Genomic DNA, 17,753 nt, shown 5'->3' on the forward strand with positions numbered 1-17,753 from the left:
ACAGTGTCTCAACACAGTGATGGCCACATGTAAGGACACTGGCAGAGTCCAAAGGCAAGGTGGCTAACCGAGCCTGGGGAAGAGGTGGCAAGGCTGAGAGGGCAGGAGAAATGACATCCCCAGGACGTCACCTTTGCTAGAGGAAAGCATGGTGGTTAGGACCAGGGTTTGAGTAGATCTAAAGCACAGAGCAGGAGTTCCCGTTGTGGCTCTGCAGTAATGAACCCAACTAGTTTCCATGAGGATGCAGGTTCAATCCCTGGCCTCTCTCAGTGGGTTAAGGATCTGGCATTGCCATGAGCTGTGGTGTAGGTTGCAGACGCAGGTCAGATGTGGCGTGGCTGTGGCTGTGGGTATAGGTCGGCAGCTGCAGCATGTGGAAGTTTCCACATGCTGCAGGTGTGGCCCTAAAAAAATGAATTAATAAATATGTAAGCACAGAACACATGTAGGGCAGTTGTGAGATAAGAGGACAGAGAGACAGGAGCCAGACCGTGAAAGGCTTTGTACACTCTGCTGAGGAAGTTGAATGTCATATTGACTGCCGAGGCCATTGCCAGAGAATATTTCACACTGCTGTGGAGATGCATTGTACTGTGAGGTCAGACATATCGGTATGTCGATAATAGGTGAGAAATCACCAGGGTTCTTTGTGGGAACAGAGTACAGTATGGGGCAAATGGGAAAGAGATTAAGAAAGTAGTCAGGAGACCATGAGGGAATAGATTTAATGCAGTGGCTTGGGAAGCAAGAATCTTTGTTTCTTGCTTGGGCAATAAGGTAGAGATAGACAGTGCAGGACAATCGGCTTGGCTTTGGGAGGAAGATGCTAAATTCAGCTCTGAGATCTTGAATCGGAAGTGTGTGCTGGACCTCAGGCAGAATTCCAACAAACAGTCGTGTGTACAGGGCTGAACCTCAGAAAGAGAGAAGTGAGTTTGAAGTCATCTCCCACAAAACTGGTTAAGAATTTCAGAGTTCCCGTTGTGGCGCAGGGGTTAACGAATCCAACTAGAAACCATGAGGTTTTGGGTTCGATCCCTGGCCTTGCTCAGTGGGTTGAGGGTCCGGCGTTGCCGTGAGCTGTGGTGTAGGTCACAGACCAGGCTCGGATCCGTGTTGCTGTGACTCTGGCGTAGGCCAGTGGCCACAGCTCCAATTAGACCCCTAGCCTGGGAAACTCCATATGCGGCAGGAGCAGCCCCCCCCCCCCAAAAAAAAAGAATTTCCTGGAAAGGGAAGAATATATCAAATGAAAAAGCAACATTATCTCAGAGCAGAGGTCTGTCTGTAAGATTTTGGCTTGGAAACACAGAAGCTACATGTATATCGAAGACTCCTAATTCCGAAAATGAAATAACGTATATCAAGACACAGTTTCTGTTTTAGCAAACTGAAAATGAACCTGCCCGTGAAACTATCTTCCTAGTTTTACCGTAGTCTCTTTTGTACTAGTTTTTTTTACTGAGGTATCATGGATGTGCAATATTATGTAAATTTCAGGTGTACAACACAGTGACTCACAATTTTTAAAAGTTATGTTCCATTAAGAGTTATTATAAAACATGGGCTTTATTCTGTGGCTGAAGCAGTGGGGTAGCCAAGTGGTCTGAGGGAAGAGTGAACACTTGAGGGGTGGAGTGACCTTGGTTCAGGCCTCATTTCCAGCCACTCTGTGACCTTCAACCCTGGCACGTTCAGAGATGGCCTGGGGGTGCAGTGCAGTGAGCTAATGAGATGATCTGGCAAAGGCACATGGCTGGCTTTGGCGTGCGGGAAACCTTCCCTTCTTGCCTAATAGAAGTGCCACTTCACCTTGTCTTTGTGGCAGCATGGGCTCCATCCCTGGCCCAGCCCAGTGGGCTAAGGATCTGGCGTTGCTGCAGCCATGGTGTAGGTCACAACTGCAGCTCACATTCAGCCTCTGGCCCAGACACTTCCATATGCCACGGGAGTGGCCAAAAATAAAAAAGAAATGCTAGTTCAGCTTTCGCAGAATTGGTGGTCATTTTATTTAAAAATCCTGAGAAATTGACCTACGGGTATTACATATGACAGACTTTTTGTTTAGGGTCTTCATTTTGACAGGTGCTCCCACTAATCTTCATTCTGAAAGAGGAGAGTTTCTACTTTCTAAAGCCATATTTTACCCCACTTACCTTCATAGGAAGTTTGTGGAGTTGAGAAAGAAAAAAATTTTTAATTGACTAGTGCAAGAGAAAAGCCTGTAACTTCAACTTCCCCAAAATGTGTTTAATTTCAGTCCCTGGAGTCTTCTTCCATTTCGGGGCAGTTACAATAGAGCCTCTATCTGGGCACAGCCAGTCCAGGATGCTAATGGCATTTCTAAGGAAACACTCTAAATCCCAGATTTTTCTTGCTGCTAATTGTGTGCTACTCCTCCGTAAGGCAGGCAAAGGGCTGGGGCAGGCAGAGAGGAGGCTGCTTTTCATCGGCATTATTTTGTGATGCCTCTTCAAAAGTAATGGACTGAGAATTATCTTCTGGTATTGGTGTTTTGTGAGAAAGCTAAAGGGAGCTCTTAGGATCAAGACATAATTCCTTTTAATTAGTGGAACTGGTTTGTTCTAAACCCATACTGACTGAGTTCTACTGGACTCGCAGATGTTTCTGCTAAGGAAAAAAATCAGTAGCTTGGAAAATTGACAGATGAAAAGTAGTTTTTATGTAGAGGTGTGGTGAGATAATACTTTCTCTTTTAATGTAGCAATTATAACCTTCCCCTTCTTTAACATATAAGGAAAACTACTTAAACTCCAAATGGCCACAATTAAACAAGTCACTCTACTTCCAATCACGAACCTGTTCAGACGGTCATGAGCAGAGGTCATGCACCATATCAGCCAAGGCCTTAAGGAACTTGACAAATGCTTTTCCAAAATCCAAGAGAAAATTTAAAACCATATGTTTGAGTTAAGAAGCAAATGAATTTTGTAAGACTTTTTAGGGATGTATAGGAAACAAGATGAAGATATTCATGTTCTCAAGGAGCTTAAAAATCATATAAGCTCAGAGGAAACAGGAATAAGCAGAAAGATGAAGGTGACATTGAAACTGCCAGAAAAAGATTAACAGGTATCAACAGAGCCATGTGGGGTGGGCTTTAAAAGAAGAGTGTTCTAAGCAGAAGGTACATAGTGAGCAAAGCTCAGAGATTTAAGAGATTAAAAATATCAGGTAAGGAAAGTAGAATAGAGCCTAAAGAAATAAACGAATGTCATAAATACGGCTAAGCATGTTCATCAGTATGATCACTCACTTAAGTATCTACTAAGTGATGACTGTACTAGCGCACAGGTGCTTAAATATTATTAATGAATCATAATGTAATTTAATATTTTAAATATTTAAAATAGAACTGTAAGGAAGATCAACAGTTGTTACCCTACTTAAATTAATAGTCCACTAAAATACCAGAAACCATAAGCCATCGCTTGGTTAAAAGAAATATGAGATGTACCTAATTTGGAATAGTATACAGCAGTTTAGAAGATAATATAGATGATTAATTGATATAAAAAGATCTTCTTTCTGTATTATTGAGTGGAGGAGAAAGTAGCTACAAAACTATACCTGTCATATTTTTATAGCTACTATAGAAGGTATCTAGTTTTACCTGCTTTTTTTGGTGTGTATATTCTACTAAAATGTAAGCTCTATGAAAAACATGAGGAGTGTCAGATAATTGAGTGAGTAGGACCAGGAAGAATGATGGCAGGATTGGAAGGATTTTTACCATGGTTACTTCTGAGGGATAGAATTGAAGTTTATTTCTTGTATACGTTTTTCTCTTTGCATGAATTCTCTACAGGAGTATGTATCATTTTATAATCAGACAAAATAGTAAATTTATTTTCATAAAACTACAAACTTTTTAACATTGCAGTGACAAAATACAAAATGTTAGCAGTTAATTTCTGGTTAGGTCATCCTACTCTTTCATATTAAATTGTCAGTCAGATAATCTGGAAGGTTTCCTTCAGTATCATCCATGTGTTTGGTCCACATAGAAAAGGAAGAGGCAGAAATTGGGTCCTATTTAGAAAATAAGTAAGGGGAGTTCCCCTGTGGCACAGTGGGTTAAGAATCCAACTGCAGCAGCACCAGTCACTACGGAGGTGTGGGTTCCATCTCCAGCCCAGCACGTGGGTTAAAGGATCTGACGTTGCCGCAGCTGCAGCATAGGTCACAGCTGTGGCTCAGATTCAACCCCTGGTCCAGGAACTTCCATATGCCACAGATGAGCTATAAATTTAAAAAAAAAAAAAAAGAAATGAAATAGGGATTTAAAAGACCCATAAAAAGTTTTCTCTTCCTTCAGAGAATGCATTGCTTGGTGGGATACACAGATGTAATCTAAATAAGTCTTCATTTCCTTATCTATCAAGTGTAGAGTTTAAGGGAAGATTGGAAGTAACCTGTAACACACATGCCTGTTACATCATCAGCTCTTAATAATTGTTTCTGTTATCCAGACAGTGAGTTGCAGAGCAGACATCAGGGTCAAGAAAGAAAAGTATCCAAGAAGAGCTTGTCAGAGAACCATTGCCTTGAGAGGAGAGAAAGGAGAGGAATGGCATTCCAGCCAGAAAGAGACACAGTCCTTATCTGGTGGAAGAGGGGAGGGAGGCCAGGCTGATTGAGGCCAGGAGCACGTGCCTCCTTGCGATGGGCTGTGAAGGACGGACAGATAAATATGGCATTGGATGGGCAAGGTTAAGGCTCCTTATAGAGACCCTCAAATGCCCATTTGCATTGGAATATAGTCAGTGTTTCAAATTTAATTCTTCCAGAGTATCTATTGATCCCCTTCTGGTTAAAAGACAGGAAGATAGAAAAGAAGTGAAATGCATTACTTACTCCCAAGAAACTAATCCTCCCTAGTGGAAATCGTATTTCCTGGGAGAGCAAAACCTACTTTGAGAAAACTGCATCTGAAGATGATTGACACCCAGGCAGCTTTGAAAAGAGAAGGGCAAGGGACACGATGAACCCCATGTTCCATTCTCATAGCCTTGTGAGAGTTCTAGTCCCTTCCCTGAGAGCAAGTAATAGGCACCTTCACGTGTATCCTCTCTCTCTACCCCTTTCCCATGTTTTTGAAGCCTTACTGGCAAGCTCTGCATCTCCTTTGTTTGTATGTGCTTGGTGCCTGGCGTATAAATACATGGTTGGCCATTATTAGTTGAATACCTGAAAAAATGAAAGAATTCAGACCTCATGCCCTCTGTATTTTCTCATGGTATTTCCAGAGGTAAAATACAACATAGATAATATTAGTGCTATGTTAATGGTACACAATATAGTATTTTCCTGAGTAATATGTAAAGAACCAAAATATACTCTTTGTTGCTTGAAATGCTTATTAGTTCATGGGGAAAGGGGTGGTTTTATAGGGATGGAGACTGTGAGTGTAAACAAAATTTTTTCTTAGCTTTTCCTTTCAGGCACCCACTCCTCCCACCCTTCCCCTATTGACACCCAGTCAATACCTGCGCCCACCCCTCCTCCACCCCAGGCTGGAGGAAAGTCATCAGATAGAACAGTTCACACCAAAGTAACAAAGCTTACGTCTTTTAACCTTACCTGAAGTCATCATTTTATGAAAGGTTAAAAAGGGATGATTTCAGAGGGTGAAATTTCAGACCCATTGATAACTTGGAAGAGAAGAGAGAGCTTTTTGAGTGATAAAGTGCCCCCTGAGAAGTCCTTACTCCCTGATGAGGGGCTGACAGTGAGGGAAGGTGATGATGGAACCTTCCTGCAGCTCTTGGGGAATGTATCTTTTTTTTTTAGGTGCTTATGTCCGGTTCTGCATACTTTTCTCTCCAGAGTCAGCAGTAATTATATGGCAGAGGAAATCAGGTTGGAGAATTTTTTTCTTAACTTATGAACTTTGGGTGTTATTCTGAGTTCCACATTCCTTTACACAAAATTGAGTATTGTTAACTAGGAGAAAGTCATCTGAGTGTGTGATACAAGGTAAATGAATACATTGCTCTCTTTTAAACTTTCAAATTGCACTCCCTACGTCTGCAAAAAAGAGTCACTTAAAAAAGCCAGTTATATTGAAATAATGTCTTTGAAAATTGTACTCATGTATTGGTTTGCAGTTCAATAAAGATGAATCCATAGACAGGGAATGGTCATAACTGAGAACTTGTATTTGTTGCAAATACTGAATTTTAGAGTTAAAAAAAATGTTTTGGAAAAAAAAAGAGCTGTCTTAAAACATGACCTGTTTCATATGACAGCTTTAGTTCATTGGTTTATGTGTGATCCAAACAGAAATATTCTGTGGGAGTGCAAACTTCTAGTTAAATGCTTTATGAATAAATTAGTGTGTAATTCATTTTCTTCAAATGGCAGTGAAAGTTGAAAGAAAGTGATTGCAGAAAAGGATAAAAGGTTTCCTGGTTTGGGTATGTTTCCATGCTTCTGGCAGCAAGTTTGCAATAAAAAGAATGATTTTTATGAGAATGTGATTATTCACAGCAAGACTAGAGTTGGTGTCACTATGAAAAATTCTCCTTCGGTAGACAGTCTCAGCAGGAATAATAGATCTAAAAGGAAGGCAACAGGAGTTACAAAGAACACTGTGGCCAGTGACAAATTACGTTTGCAAAATGATGGGCAAACCCATTGAAAATTGAGAAATCAGCTCAGCAGTAAATCAAAGGCTTATCCGTAAGAGTAGTTCTGACTCGACATTCCAAAAAAATGACATTTCTATTAGATGTGCACTGAGTTTCTTCTTATTTAGGCTCTGAGTTATTATTTTGTTCTGTCTCCCTTTATCTTTTATCTCACTACTTTATTTTAAATTACCTGATACAATTAAAAGTATGTACGATACTTTCAGGAAAAGCTGAATAATACAATCTGACATATTCTCAAATACTAAGGCACTGCCCTATTTTGTATTTGAAGGTTGGTTACATTTTCACTGATTTCTGGGCAAATGTGTAAAATGCTGTATCTTCTTATATTAGCTGAGCTACAAATGAAGCTGTGTATTTGAGCCAGAGCTTTTTGTATAGAATATCATGTGGTAGGGCTATAGAATGCATTGAAATATACTGTGCTGTTGCACAGAACATAACTTAAACAATAAAAGATGGGTCTTGTAGCATTAGATATTAGGCATGCCCTCTACACCTTCTCATTCCCTGTATGCTTTTTATTCTCTGTATTTTTTAGTTTACTGCATGTTTTTTAAAAAGTAAAAGTATGTGTCAATATCATTCAATCAAATGTAATATTTGCCATAATTATCAGGTAAATGAATCCAGTACTTTTAGGGACACAGCATTTAATAATTTTAAATAAGCCTATTTTATTTTAAAAGCTTCTTTTCAGTTCTTTCTGAAAGAAAGAAGTAAGTCTTCCTTTCCCTCAACCTAATAAGTTTGAGAGTGTGAATGAAGACAAATATATTCAACGACCCTGTGGTACAGATTCCTGATTAGAGAGAAGGAACTCCATGCAGAGTGAAACTGACATAACATATTTATTCACACTACACCACTTGCTAAGAAGGAACTAGCTTCATGTAATTCCTTTGGGATTCTTTGAGAGGCATGCTAAAGAACTAGCATGATATCTTGTTTTAATGAGCACATTTAAAAAGGAATTCATATGATAAGGAAATACTACAAACTTAAAGTCACATTTTCGTCTTTATAAGCTTGAGAGTCCTATAATTTTTATTTAGTGATTTTAAATATTTGCTATAACTTTGTACATGTATGAAAATATAGCTTAAGCAGTTTATCTTTTGCCTTCATATGCCTTCTTTGGTACTTTCAGCAGAGGTTTTGTTCTCTAAATGTCTTATGAATATTCATCTAAACACAACCAGATTGAAATAGCTAATATCTTACCTTTGTTAAAACTGCTGTAATTCAGACCTTGGGTTTCAGATACAGGTACCTAGGCTTCCTGACTAATGTAAACATGATTCTAGTAAAGTCTCTTGTTTAGATAATCCCTACAGGATATTGTAACATTCAATATATTAAAATACTGTTTTCCTAAGTAAGAAACAATAATTAAAAACAGGCTGTGTTACCGCAAGTTGCATCTTGTTACCAAACCTCAAAAATAGATGTTAAAATTCCCCTTAGTCAGTTTCTGAGATTTGAAATTCTATTTTTTTTTTCCTATTGGCTTCTATAGTCATATCATCCTATGCCTATCAAAAAAGAGAGGGACATTTAAATATTGACTTACGTATTGGCACTAATTCTATGCTGGGTAAATGTTTTTAAAGGGGGAGTTTAAAGATAAATTTGTCCAGCTATATTTTAATTCCTTAAGGCGTGTTTCCCAAACTGTCAATCAGAAGGAGGCAGATTTCAAAAACTCCCTTTGTTTTTCCTCTCCTGTGCCTTAGTCCAGGGCACTCGGCACCCTTTTCCTTTGCAAGGAAGCCTTGTGGTGGGAACGCAAGGGCGATGGGCAGGTCATAAGGTGCTTTTTGTTGCATCTTTTTGCAAGTGCAGTGAGGGTTTCGACACACCTTTAGAAAGCACAGTGCAAACATATTATTCCCCAACCCTAAGTATAAATATGGCATACAGCATGTTGATTGGACAGCCTCTTTCTACAGAGCAAAATATGCAAGTAAAAGCTTAGTTTCGACAAATTTACTCACTCATGGCCAGGATTTCTTGCGTTTTTGTTTTTGTTTGTTTTGTTTTTAAGGATTTAAAATGTGTAGTTGTAAAAGTAAATAAAATGTATAGTTGTGTATGTGTACAACTTATAAAGTTGTATGGTTGATTTACAGTGTTGTTTTAGATTCAGATGTACAGCAAATGAGTCAATTATATATATATAATGTCTAATAATATACAGTTATATAATATGTATATATTCTATTATAGGTTATTACAAGATATTGAATACACTTCCCTGTGCTATACAGTATGGACAGAATTTCTTTTTTATTTATTTATTTATTTTTGTCTTTATGGCTTTTCTAGGGCCGCTTCTCACGGCATATGGAGGTTCCCAGGCTAAGGGTCCAATCGGAGCTGTAGCCGCAGGCCTACACCACAGCCACAGCAACGCGGGATCCGAGCTGTGTCTGCAACCTACACCACAGCTCACAGCAAAGCCAGATCCTTAACCCACTGAGCAATGCCAGGGATCGAACCTGCAACCTCATGGTTCCTAGTTGGATTCATTAACCACTGCACCACGACGGGAACTCCATTATGGACAGAATTTCTTAACCACAGAGCCTGACATGCTGAATCTAAATGCCAGTGAAGTAGAAGCAGGATTTTTCACATCTTCCCATCAAGTAGCTTATTTCTTCACCACCTCCTCCCCTTACATAGAACTTCTGATTCACAGCACATCTCCAGGATGATCCATTTCACCTGATTTTGCCAATGAAGTTGTAGCTGCCAATCGCCAAGCAAGTACCCATGTTGGTTAGGGAGTGGGATGGTCAGAGCCGTGGCTATACCTGTTTGATGACAGATAGGATGAGACAGAGAACCCAGCCATCGGTTCCTTGGCCAACTCTCAGTAGACACGCTGATGTAGAAACACAATGAAAACAGCTCCTCTGATGACTCTTTTCCTTCCATTTTTACTTTGTAAAGGAAGGTACGGAAACAATTAGTTGGCCGTGTGGTGTTAGTTTTCTGATGGTAAATTTGGAAAATGGAGCAGATACAGCCTCAGTCAGCAGGATTGGGGCTTATGTAACTCAACTTCTCCAAAGACGTGTTTGTAACGTTTTTATATTGTTCCCTCTCATAACACGCAGGCTGCCTCAAAGTCTTCGAGGAGTCTCTGTATATACAAAGCCTTCAGGTTTACTCGGCGTTTATGTTTCTAGGGTCAGGTTCAGAGGTATAATGCCGCAGCACCCTGGCTGTGACGTCACTGTGCTTGGCACAGGGAATAAGACCCATTGTCACTGTCTTAATTCTTTTTATTAATTTTCCTAAATGAACTTGAATGGTATGGTGTATTTTTCCATAATTATGGCACCAGCGAAAGGCTTAGGGGAAAAGGCCAACCACTACGGTATCAAAGAAGAATAAATATTTGCAGAAAAATTCTGCCATAACTTAATATTTTGCATATGAGCCCCTGTACAAAATCAGAGTTATTCCTGGGGCTTGGTCCAAAAGAACATGTCTGTGGGCCAGCCCTGGAAGGCCAGAGATGATGATGGATCAGAAAAAAAGGTCAGCTTGAGTTGTGATGCCAAGAATAATGACAGAAGGGACCAAAAAGGCAGAATAACAGTGCAGCCGGAGTTCTGAAAGGGACTGCACCTTGGCCGCATGGCCGTGAGACCGGACCCGATGTGGCTCTCATCCTGATCCTAACACCAGACCTGGTAGTCTCTGCTTCATGTGTTGGCAGTTTTCCCCAGCCATGCACATGAGCATTTCATAATCCAGCCCCACCAATGCCAAGATGTCAGGGAGCTGAGGGCCGGTAGGAATGGAAGCTTGCTCACTTTATCTTATTTCACTCCTCCATGAAGCACGGGCCAAGGGTCAGCTTTGCTGGTTTGGTGGGTGGTGTGGATGTGAAGATGCCTGTCAGGGAGAACAGAGTTTGCAGGCTAGCACCTGTGGGCTCAGCATCACGCCTCTCTGATCTGATCGTTGCCATCTTCCCCCATTCAGCTCTACCGCAACTGGGGCCAAATCCTATTCCCAGGCTTCAAGCCTCCTATTAGGACACATTGGGTCAAAGTCATGCTGGCACCTACCTTGTCACTGCCTACAACTGTACTCTGTATCCTCCACCCCAGCAAAGACCCAGTGGCTCCCCTTCTGGACAGCCTCCCTCCAAAGAGCCAGTTGTTTGAAGGCCTGGTGGAGACAAGGGGCGGGGCTCGAACTGAAGGCTGGAGGACTCTCAGTCAAGCTCTGGGCTGGGGGAGGGGCCGTGGTGACAAATGCTGGACCCACCCAGGTGGGAGCAGGGCAGAGGACAGGGAGGCTTCATGCTGGAGCTGGACCCCTAAATGCAGAACTGACAAGCCACCAAAGGCCTAGGTCATGGCCATGTTGCCAAAATATCAGTTACCTCTGTACACCGATGCCAAATAGAAACTCAGAGACAGCATGGGAGGAAACAGAAAAAGTGGCTTTAATTGCCAGACAAAGGGGGAACACAGCAGGCTGGTGCCTCAAGGACTGTGCCCTCCCCCCCGCCCCGCCCCCCAGCTTAGAGTGGGTAGTGGGAAGTCCTGTAATGTCAAGGAGCAGGGTCTGATCAGCTCATGGACGTTTTCTTGATTGGTGGGTGGTGAGGTAATTGGGAGGCAGGGGTCATCAGCCTTCTGGTTCCAACCAGTTTGGGGTCTATGTGCTTGTGGGCCATGTACAGTTGACTTCTTCTACTGGCGAGGGCTTCAGCACCTGCAAACCAGCTTCAAGGACATGGCTCAGAATATTCTCTCTAGTCCTTGAGGAAGAGCTACAGGTCCCTGACTTTGCTGAATAGCTAACCTATGATTATTTTGTCTTGCTTGACTCTTTTTCTTTTTCTCTATTTTCTCACTTCTCTGCTTGAGTCTTTGACAAAAGGTTTTCTACAGACAAAAGGCAGGTAGATGCATTCCCACCATAGCCCAGTGGTAATGAACTTGTATCCTTAAGGGCATAGGTTCGATTCCTGGCATTGCTCAATGGGTTAAGGATCCAGTGTTGCCAGGAGCTGTGGTCCAGTGGCTTGGATCCATTGTTGCTGTGGCTGTGGTGTAGGCCACAGCTACAGCTCCAATTCAACCCCCCAGCCTGGGAATTTCCATATGCCTTGGGTGTGGCCCTAAAAAGACAAAAAAAAAAAAAAAGATGGCAGGCAGAGGACAGGATTGGGGTCCATTCTGGGAAGGCCTCACAGGGTCCCACTGGGTTACAGCACCACATGGGGTGGCAGTTACCTGCATTGTGTGAAATCTGGGGATCCCGGGAGGAAACAGGGAACGGGGGTCAAAGACCTGTAGCGTCTTTAGTGCTTAGTTTAGCCCCTTGGCCACGTCTTCGTTTATGTGTGGCTGTGAAACGGGTAATATCATTAACCACTAGTTTGTTTTCAACATAAATAACTCTCAGTAACTGAGCTCACCAAGAAACAGGAGGCTCTGTGAGGCAGAGAAACCAGCCTGCCTCCACAGGAATTGCACAGAAGTGTCAGCAATGGTTCTTATTGATGTTGTCTGTCATCACTTGAATGAAGGAGGGACTCACTCTTTGGTGGATACGGAGTGTCAACATCGGACAGTTTGGTGATCATGTGTCAGGGGGTGGGGTTTTCCTGGTGCTTGAAACTTCTGCAAAGGGAGGGGTGCAGCTCCGGATGGGAGCAGGGAGCCCAGTGCTTTAGCAACATTTAATTTGGTCATTCATTGTGAAATGTTCCTAGCGCAGATAAGTCTAATGTAGCCGAGCACTGGCCTCTTAGAATCTCTTTGCCACAGGTGGAGAGTGTGAAAATTGGTTAAATAAATATGTTAATTATACCTTTCTGTAGTATTGACTTGATACAGAGCCTTTATGCAGAACTGTTGGAAAGTCACCAACAACAAATAATTCTGCTTACGTCTTGATCCCCTTCCAGTCCCACAGCAATTCTTGCATCTGTAGTTGGGTGGTGAGGGGCAAGGGTGGGGGCAGAGTGCGTTAAAGAAACTCTGTTCAGGAACCTTCCCTCTCACCTCTGGGACCTGCTCGCTAACCCCACAGAGCCTCTTTGCATCCCTAAGTCTGGGGATATTTCCTAGAGAGAGAGGAACAGTGTGTCCCCAAAGTGCTTCCCCCAACCCCACAGCCATTCAAAATAGAGGACCAGGAGTTCCTGTTGTGGCTCAGTGGGTTAAGAATCTGACACAGTGTCCATGAGGATGTGGTGTTGATCCCTGGCCTTGCGCAGTAGATTAAGGATCCAGCATGGCCACAAGTGCGATGTAGGTTGCAGATGAGGTTCAGATCTGGTGTGGCTGTGGCGTAGGCCGGCAGCTGCAGCTCCAATTAGACCCCTAGCCTGGGAACCTCCACATGCTGCAGGTACAGCCATGAAAAGAAAAAAAAAAAAAGAGAGAGAGAGCCAGCATTGACAATCCAGGATCAAAAACCTATGTTGTGTTTCTCTTACCAGAGCTTCAGTGATGGTGAACCATCTCTCACCATCCACCGTGTGTCTCTTTATCTGATTGCTTTAAATCAGAGTGAAGCAAAGGCTGGGCTGTGTCTCCTTGGTGGAGCACAATATCATTTCAGTTTTTCACCCCCTGCGACCCTCTTGGACTGAGTAGAATTCCACCCTTTAGCAAAAAAGGATATTCTTTTGGAGTCCAGGGAGGTTCTGCAGCATTTACCACAACAGTAATTAATGTGTCGCATGTGCAGTTAGTTAATTAACTTGTGGCTTTCCTGCCAAACTCTAAGTGCCTTGAGGGCAGGAACTGATAACTTGATGCTATTTCCAAGGCAGAGGCAGCTCCTCACTGTCACCTGCTTCCCCTCCCCCCCCCCCTTTGAACCTGTTCTTTCCTTGGTCTACAGGCTTTTCCCCCCAGACACCCCCACAGCTTTGACTACTCACCTTGCCTGCTGTATTTTGTCTTCTCAGCGCTTATCATTGTACATTTTACATATTTTCCTGTTTAGCTCTTTCCCAACTAAAATGTTAATTCCAAGATGGTAAGGATTTTCGTGTAAAGTGGTATGTGTTTAGCATCTAGAAGAGTCCCCAGAACATAGGTGCTGCTTAGCAAATAACCAGAGACATGAATAAATAAATGACCACCTTTCTAAGCTAAGGCACTCTTTAGTCAGCTTGGATGGGTGTTAGGTGCAAAGTCTCCCAGGAGTCTGGGAAATCACTACTTTCTGCCCCAAGCGAGGCCCCAGGCCTGACACCCAAACACATTAGGGGTCCCTTAGGCATCTCAAGCCTCAGCAGGATAGATTAATGTGTGAAATATATTAAACCGCTCAAGCCGGTAGTAGTGGCCTCAATGCGGATGCTACCCAAAAACTTGGATTCAGTAATGACTTGAACTCCTTAAAGCCCTATCACATACTCTGGAAGTTTATTTCCAAGGTACATTTTCAGTACATTCAGTCTTTTGGGAATAAACACCTATTTTCTCATGGCATTCTCTGTGCTCTGCACTTTGTATCCTGGGCATCAAATTTGAGTTTTTAATGTAACTTGGCACCAGCAATATAGAAAGATTCCATTATTATCTTCTGCATCTATAGATTCTTGCAGTGAGTCTTTGTTGCTGTCATTTCAGTGGGTCCAGAACCCCTTCTGCTCCCCTCCCTTAGTTCCCTAATTGTCTGGGTTTATATCCAATTTGGAAACCAGATGCAGAAAGCAGAACTGAAAACCCAAAATTAGGCTCCTCTTAGGAAGGCAAACACAAAGCAAGATGGCTTTGGAAAAGTGGGAGAAACGGAGTCTTATCCCCCTGGAGGAGGTGATTTCAGGATATCAGAATGTAGGGAGCTCACTTTCTAATTTGAGAGTGAACACACAGCACAAGTTCATACATTCTCTGCTGGGAAGCGAAATGGTATTTCAGTATCTCCATAGTCTCCGTTCTTTGGGGGATTCAGTTTTGAATAGGTTAGCATCAAAATAGTAATACTATCATTTCTCATTAAATTAAAAAAAAAATACACAGCTTAGGTCCCAAGACACCGATACCATTATTTGGAAATTCATACAGGACTTCGCCGTGACGCATCTTTAGTGTGTATCTTATGAGAAGTTTGGACAACCTAGTACTTGTCTCTTATGAAGTAAAACAAGTGGCCACTCCAAAAACACATTTTATATGGACAGATTAATGACTTTTCATTCCTAAAAGTGCCGATTGCGCCCTTTTTGTAAAGGTATTTTCATTAAAAATCCTTCTCCAAGAATTCTGCTCAAGAGTAAGATTCTCCTGTGGCCACCAACACCACACTTCGCTTTTGTCAAACCACTGTGAAGTGACTTGGGTTTTATCTGCAGGTCAAAAAGCTGGAAGCTGTTGACACTTAATTAGAGCGCACCAAGAGATGGAACAATACTTCAAATGAGGGCCTCGCCTGGGAACAAAAAGTCTTAACCAAAGCTGGCAGGAGAAAATAAATACAGGAAGTGGCCAGACAATAGTAATGGGAGAGTCATCAGCGGTCATTAGAAGATAAACGGGCGTCCTGTTAGTAATGGAGATTTACAACTGCATTAGCTTAAGAAAAGCCTCTTAACACCCTGTTTTCCAAAGAATTCTTCCCACCCCTTGAGTTAACCAAGTAACTTAAGGTCCGTGTTGATTCCTTGAATTCAATCCTTTTCAGCACATCTTTTCCTCCTCTAATTCCTCTGCTTCCTCCTCCTCTCTGTTCTTTCTCCCAAGAGAGAAAAATTGTCCACTGCAGCGCTGTGGCTTTTGGGGAGCGGCGGCGGGGGTCGGGGGGGTGGTGTTCGGGGAGAGTACACCTTTTGTGCATTTGTTTGTAACTCACCCTAAAAGTGTCTTTTACCGACAACACAGTGTTTGCATTTCTGGCTAGCGATATGGCTAGATTGTAGAAACTCATGATTTAGTACCTCTTGAACCCCAGAATGAGTGCGCGGTTGAAAAAAACAACACAACTAGCATTCCTCGTCCCAATTACAATTCGATTAATAACGCTGAGAAGTTCTCCAATACGTTCTGCAGGAATGACCTGTTTTTGAAATGTTAAATTCACAGTCGGCCTGCTTGGCCTCCTAGACGTTATTCCTTTTTTCTTATCTGGGGTTATGGACCTCAGGAGAGCAGGGGAGGGTTACAAGGTCAAAGTCTTTTCCTCCTTGGAACTTGCTGCTTGCTGGGAGAGGGCTGCCTGGAAAATAGATGCTTTAGAGAAGGGGTTGGGGGGTCATGATTTTAATTCTGTTAAGCAACAGCTGGTTTGAGTTTCTTTCCACTTCTCTCTCCTGCTCTCTTCCTTGCAGAGAAAAGAATGTATTCAGAAGGAACCAGCAACATAAAAAAATATACCTTCTGTGATGGTGGTGCTTTACCTATGGCATTTTTGTTACAAGTTGAATGTCAGGCACTAGAGGGATAGGCTAGATTCTGTAAAATTGAATCTATAGGAAAGATGACTAGAACTTTATTCCAAAGACCTTTGAAAATGCAGGATGCCCACCTGCAAATTTCTTTTAATATTTTTTAATTAAAACTTTTAATGGAAATAAATTAAAAGCCTCTGGGGTATTTGGAGGCTGACTACAAAGAGGAGAGTCGTGACCAAAGCATTAAAGCATGCCAAGTGTGTGTTACTTGTTTCTCAACTAGAGACCTTGTCTGTCTCCAAATAAGTATGTCTTCTTTTGTTCAACACATGGTTATTGAGTGTCTGCTCTGCCCATAAGGATGCTAGGGGCTGGGGACATGGCAATAAGATGTAGGGGTGCTTCTATGTTAGCAGGTGCATGAACATGAACTTGTCCAACTGAGCTTTGGCCTACGATTACACTTCCTATTCTAAACAGTTTACACATGGTTTGGGATTTAAAAATCAGGTCTGTTCACATCACATTATTCTAAGATCAACTCATAAATCCAGTGTTTAAAATGAGTATGTAATAATAGTGAAACAGCAAAAAACAAACCAAAAAAAACCCTCATGTGTTGATTATTTTTGTTTAGGTTGTGAAGTCTCCTATGCTTTTTTCCTACAGACACACACACACACACACACACACACACACACACACAGAATAAAACACGCATCTCTCAAATCAATGGCAAACCAGTAACAGATTTTCTGGTCTGGGCTCCTCTGCACGCTGGCCCCAGGCTGTGTTGGTGTGTGGCTCAACAGCAATCAGAGGTCATAATTTCATTGGCAGTTAGCATCAGGTTTAATTTTTCTAGCATGTTAGATTTACCGAAATGTCTGGTTTCAGTTAAGCTTCGGCATTGACTGAATCAGCTCCGAGCAGCACAATGTCTTCAGGTATCTGAGGTTTATGGAACACATATGCTAATTGTTCTCAATCACTTTCCTTTCTAAACACAAAAATGTGTTTTCTGAAGCTGAATAACAGTAGTCCTTAATGACATGGCTTGTATCTTATGTTCAAGTAGGTAAAAATGTCAATTTAACAAGACTGCCACCTACTGATTGACGTGGTTGGAAAACACTCCAATTACTATGTTTGGGATTTTTTTTTTTTTTTAATAGCTGTGTGTGGTTTCCCCTCAAAACATAGATGCTTTTTTGAGAATTAACACGTATCATTTTAATTGCACTTTAGGAATGTGACCAAGTTCATATAGATGATGTCTCTTCGGATGACAATGGACAAGACCTAAGGTGAGCCCTTGAAGGGAACGTGATGGCTCCATGTTTTAGTTTAATTGCTGAGCTCCTTAAGATGAACTTTCTCTTTGGTTAACTTTGGACTTCTCTTGCATCTAAATAGCACATATAACTTTGGAACAGATGGCTTTCCTGCTGCAGCAACCAGCGCTAATTTATGCTTGGCAACTGGTGTGCGGGGCGGTGTAGACTGGATGAGAAAGTTGGCCTTCCGCTACAGACGAGTAAAAGAGATCTACAATACCTACAAAAATAATGTTGGAGGCAAGTAACTATCAACAGTATCTCACAGGGTTAGTTAAGAACAGTCCCGACATGCTTAAAGTACCACATACTTTTACATCCTACATTTTTGGACACAGTAGCATTTTTGAG

At 42.0% G+C, this 17,753-nt stretch overlaps 1 protein-coding gene across 6 annotated transcripts in view; it reads left to right on the forward strand.

Moving 5' to 3' along the window:
• The window catches only part of EYA1 (EYA transcriptional coactivator and phosphatase 1), a 174,190-nt gene that overhangs the window by 136,506 nt on the left and 19,931 nt on the right, over positions 1 to 17,753 (forward strand). For all 6 annotated transcript variants that reach the window (XM_047783769.1, XM_047783772.1, XM_047783770.1 and 3 more), the window contains 2 exons: positions 17,314 to 17,372; positions 17,482 to 17,642. In XM_047783769.1, the coding sequence (XP_047639725.1) occupies positions 17,314 to 17,372; positions 17,482 to 17,642 (220 nt within the window). The remainder of the gene's footprint in view (positions 1 to 17,313; positions 17,373 to 17,481; positions 17,643 to 17,753) is intronic.

This window comes from Phacochoerus africanus, chromosome 6 (genome assembly GCF_016906955.1).
Source record: "Phacochoerus africanus isolate WHEZ1 chromosome 6, ROS_Pafr_v1, whole genome shotgun sequence".
Classification (NCBI taxonomy): domain Eukaryota; kingdom Metazoa; phylum Chordata; class Mammalia; order Artiodactyla; family Suidae; genus Phacochoerus; species Phacochoerus africanus.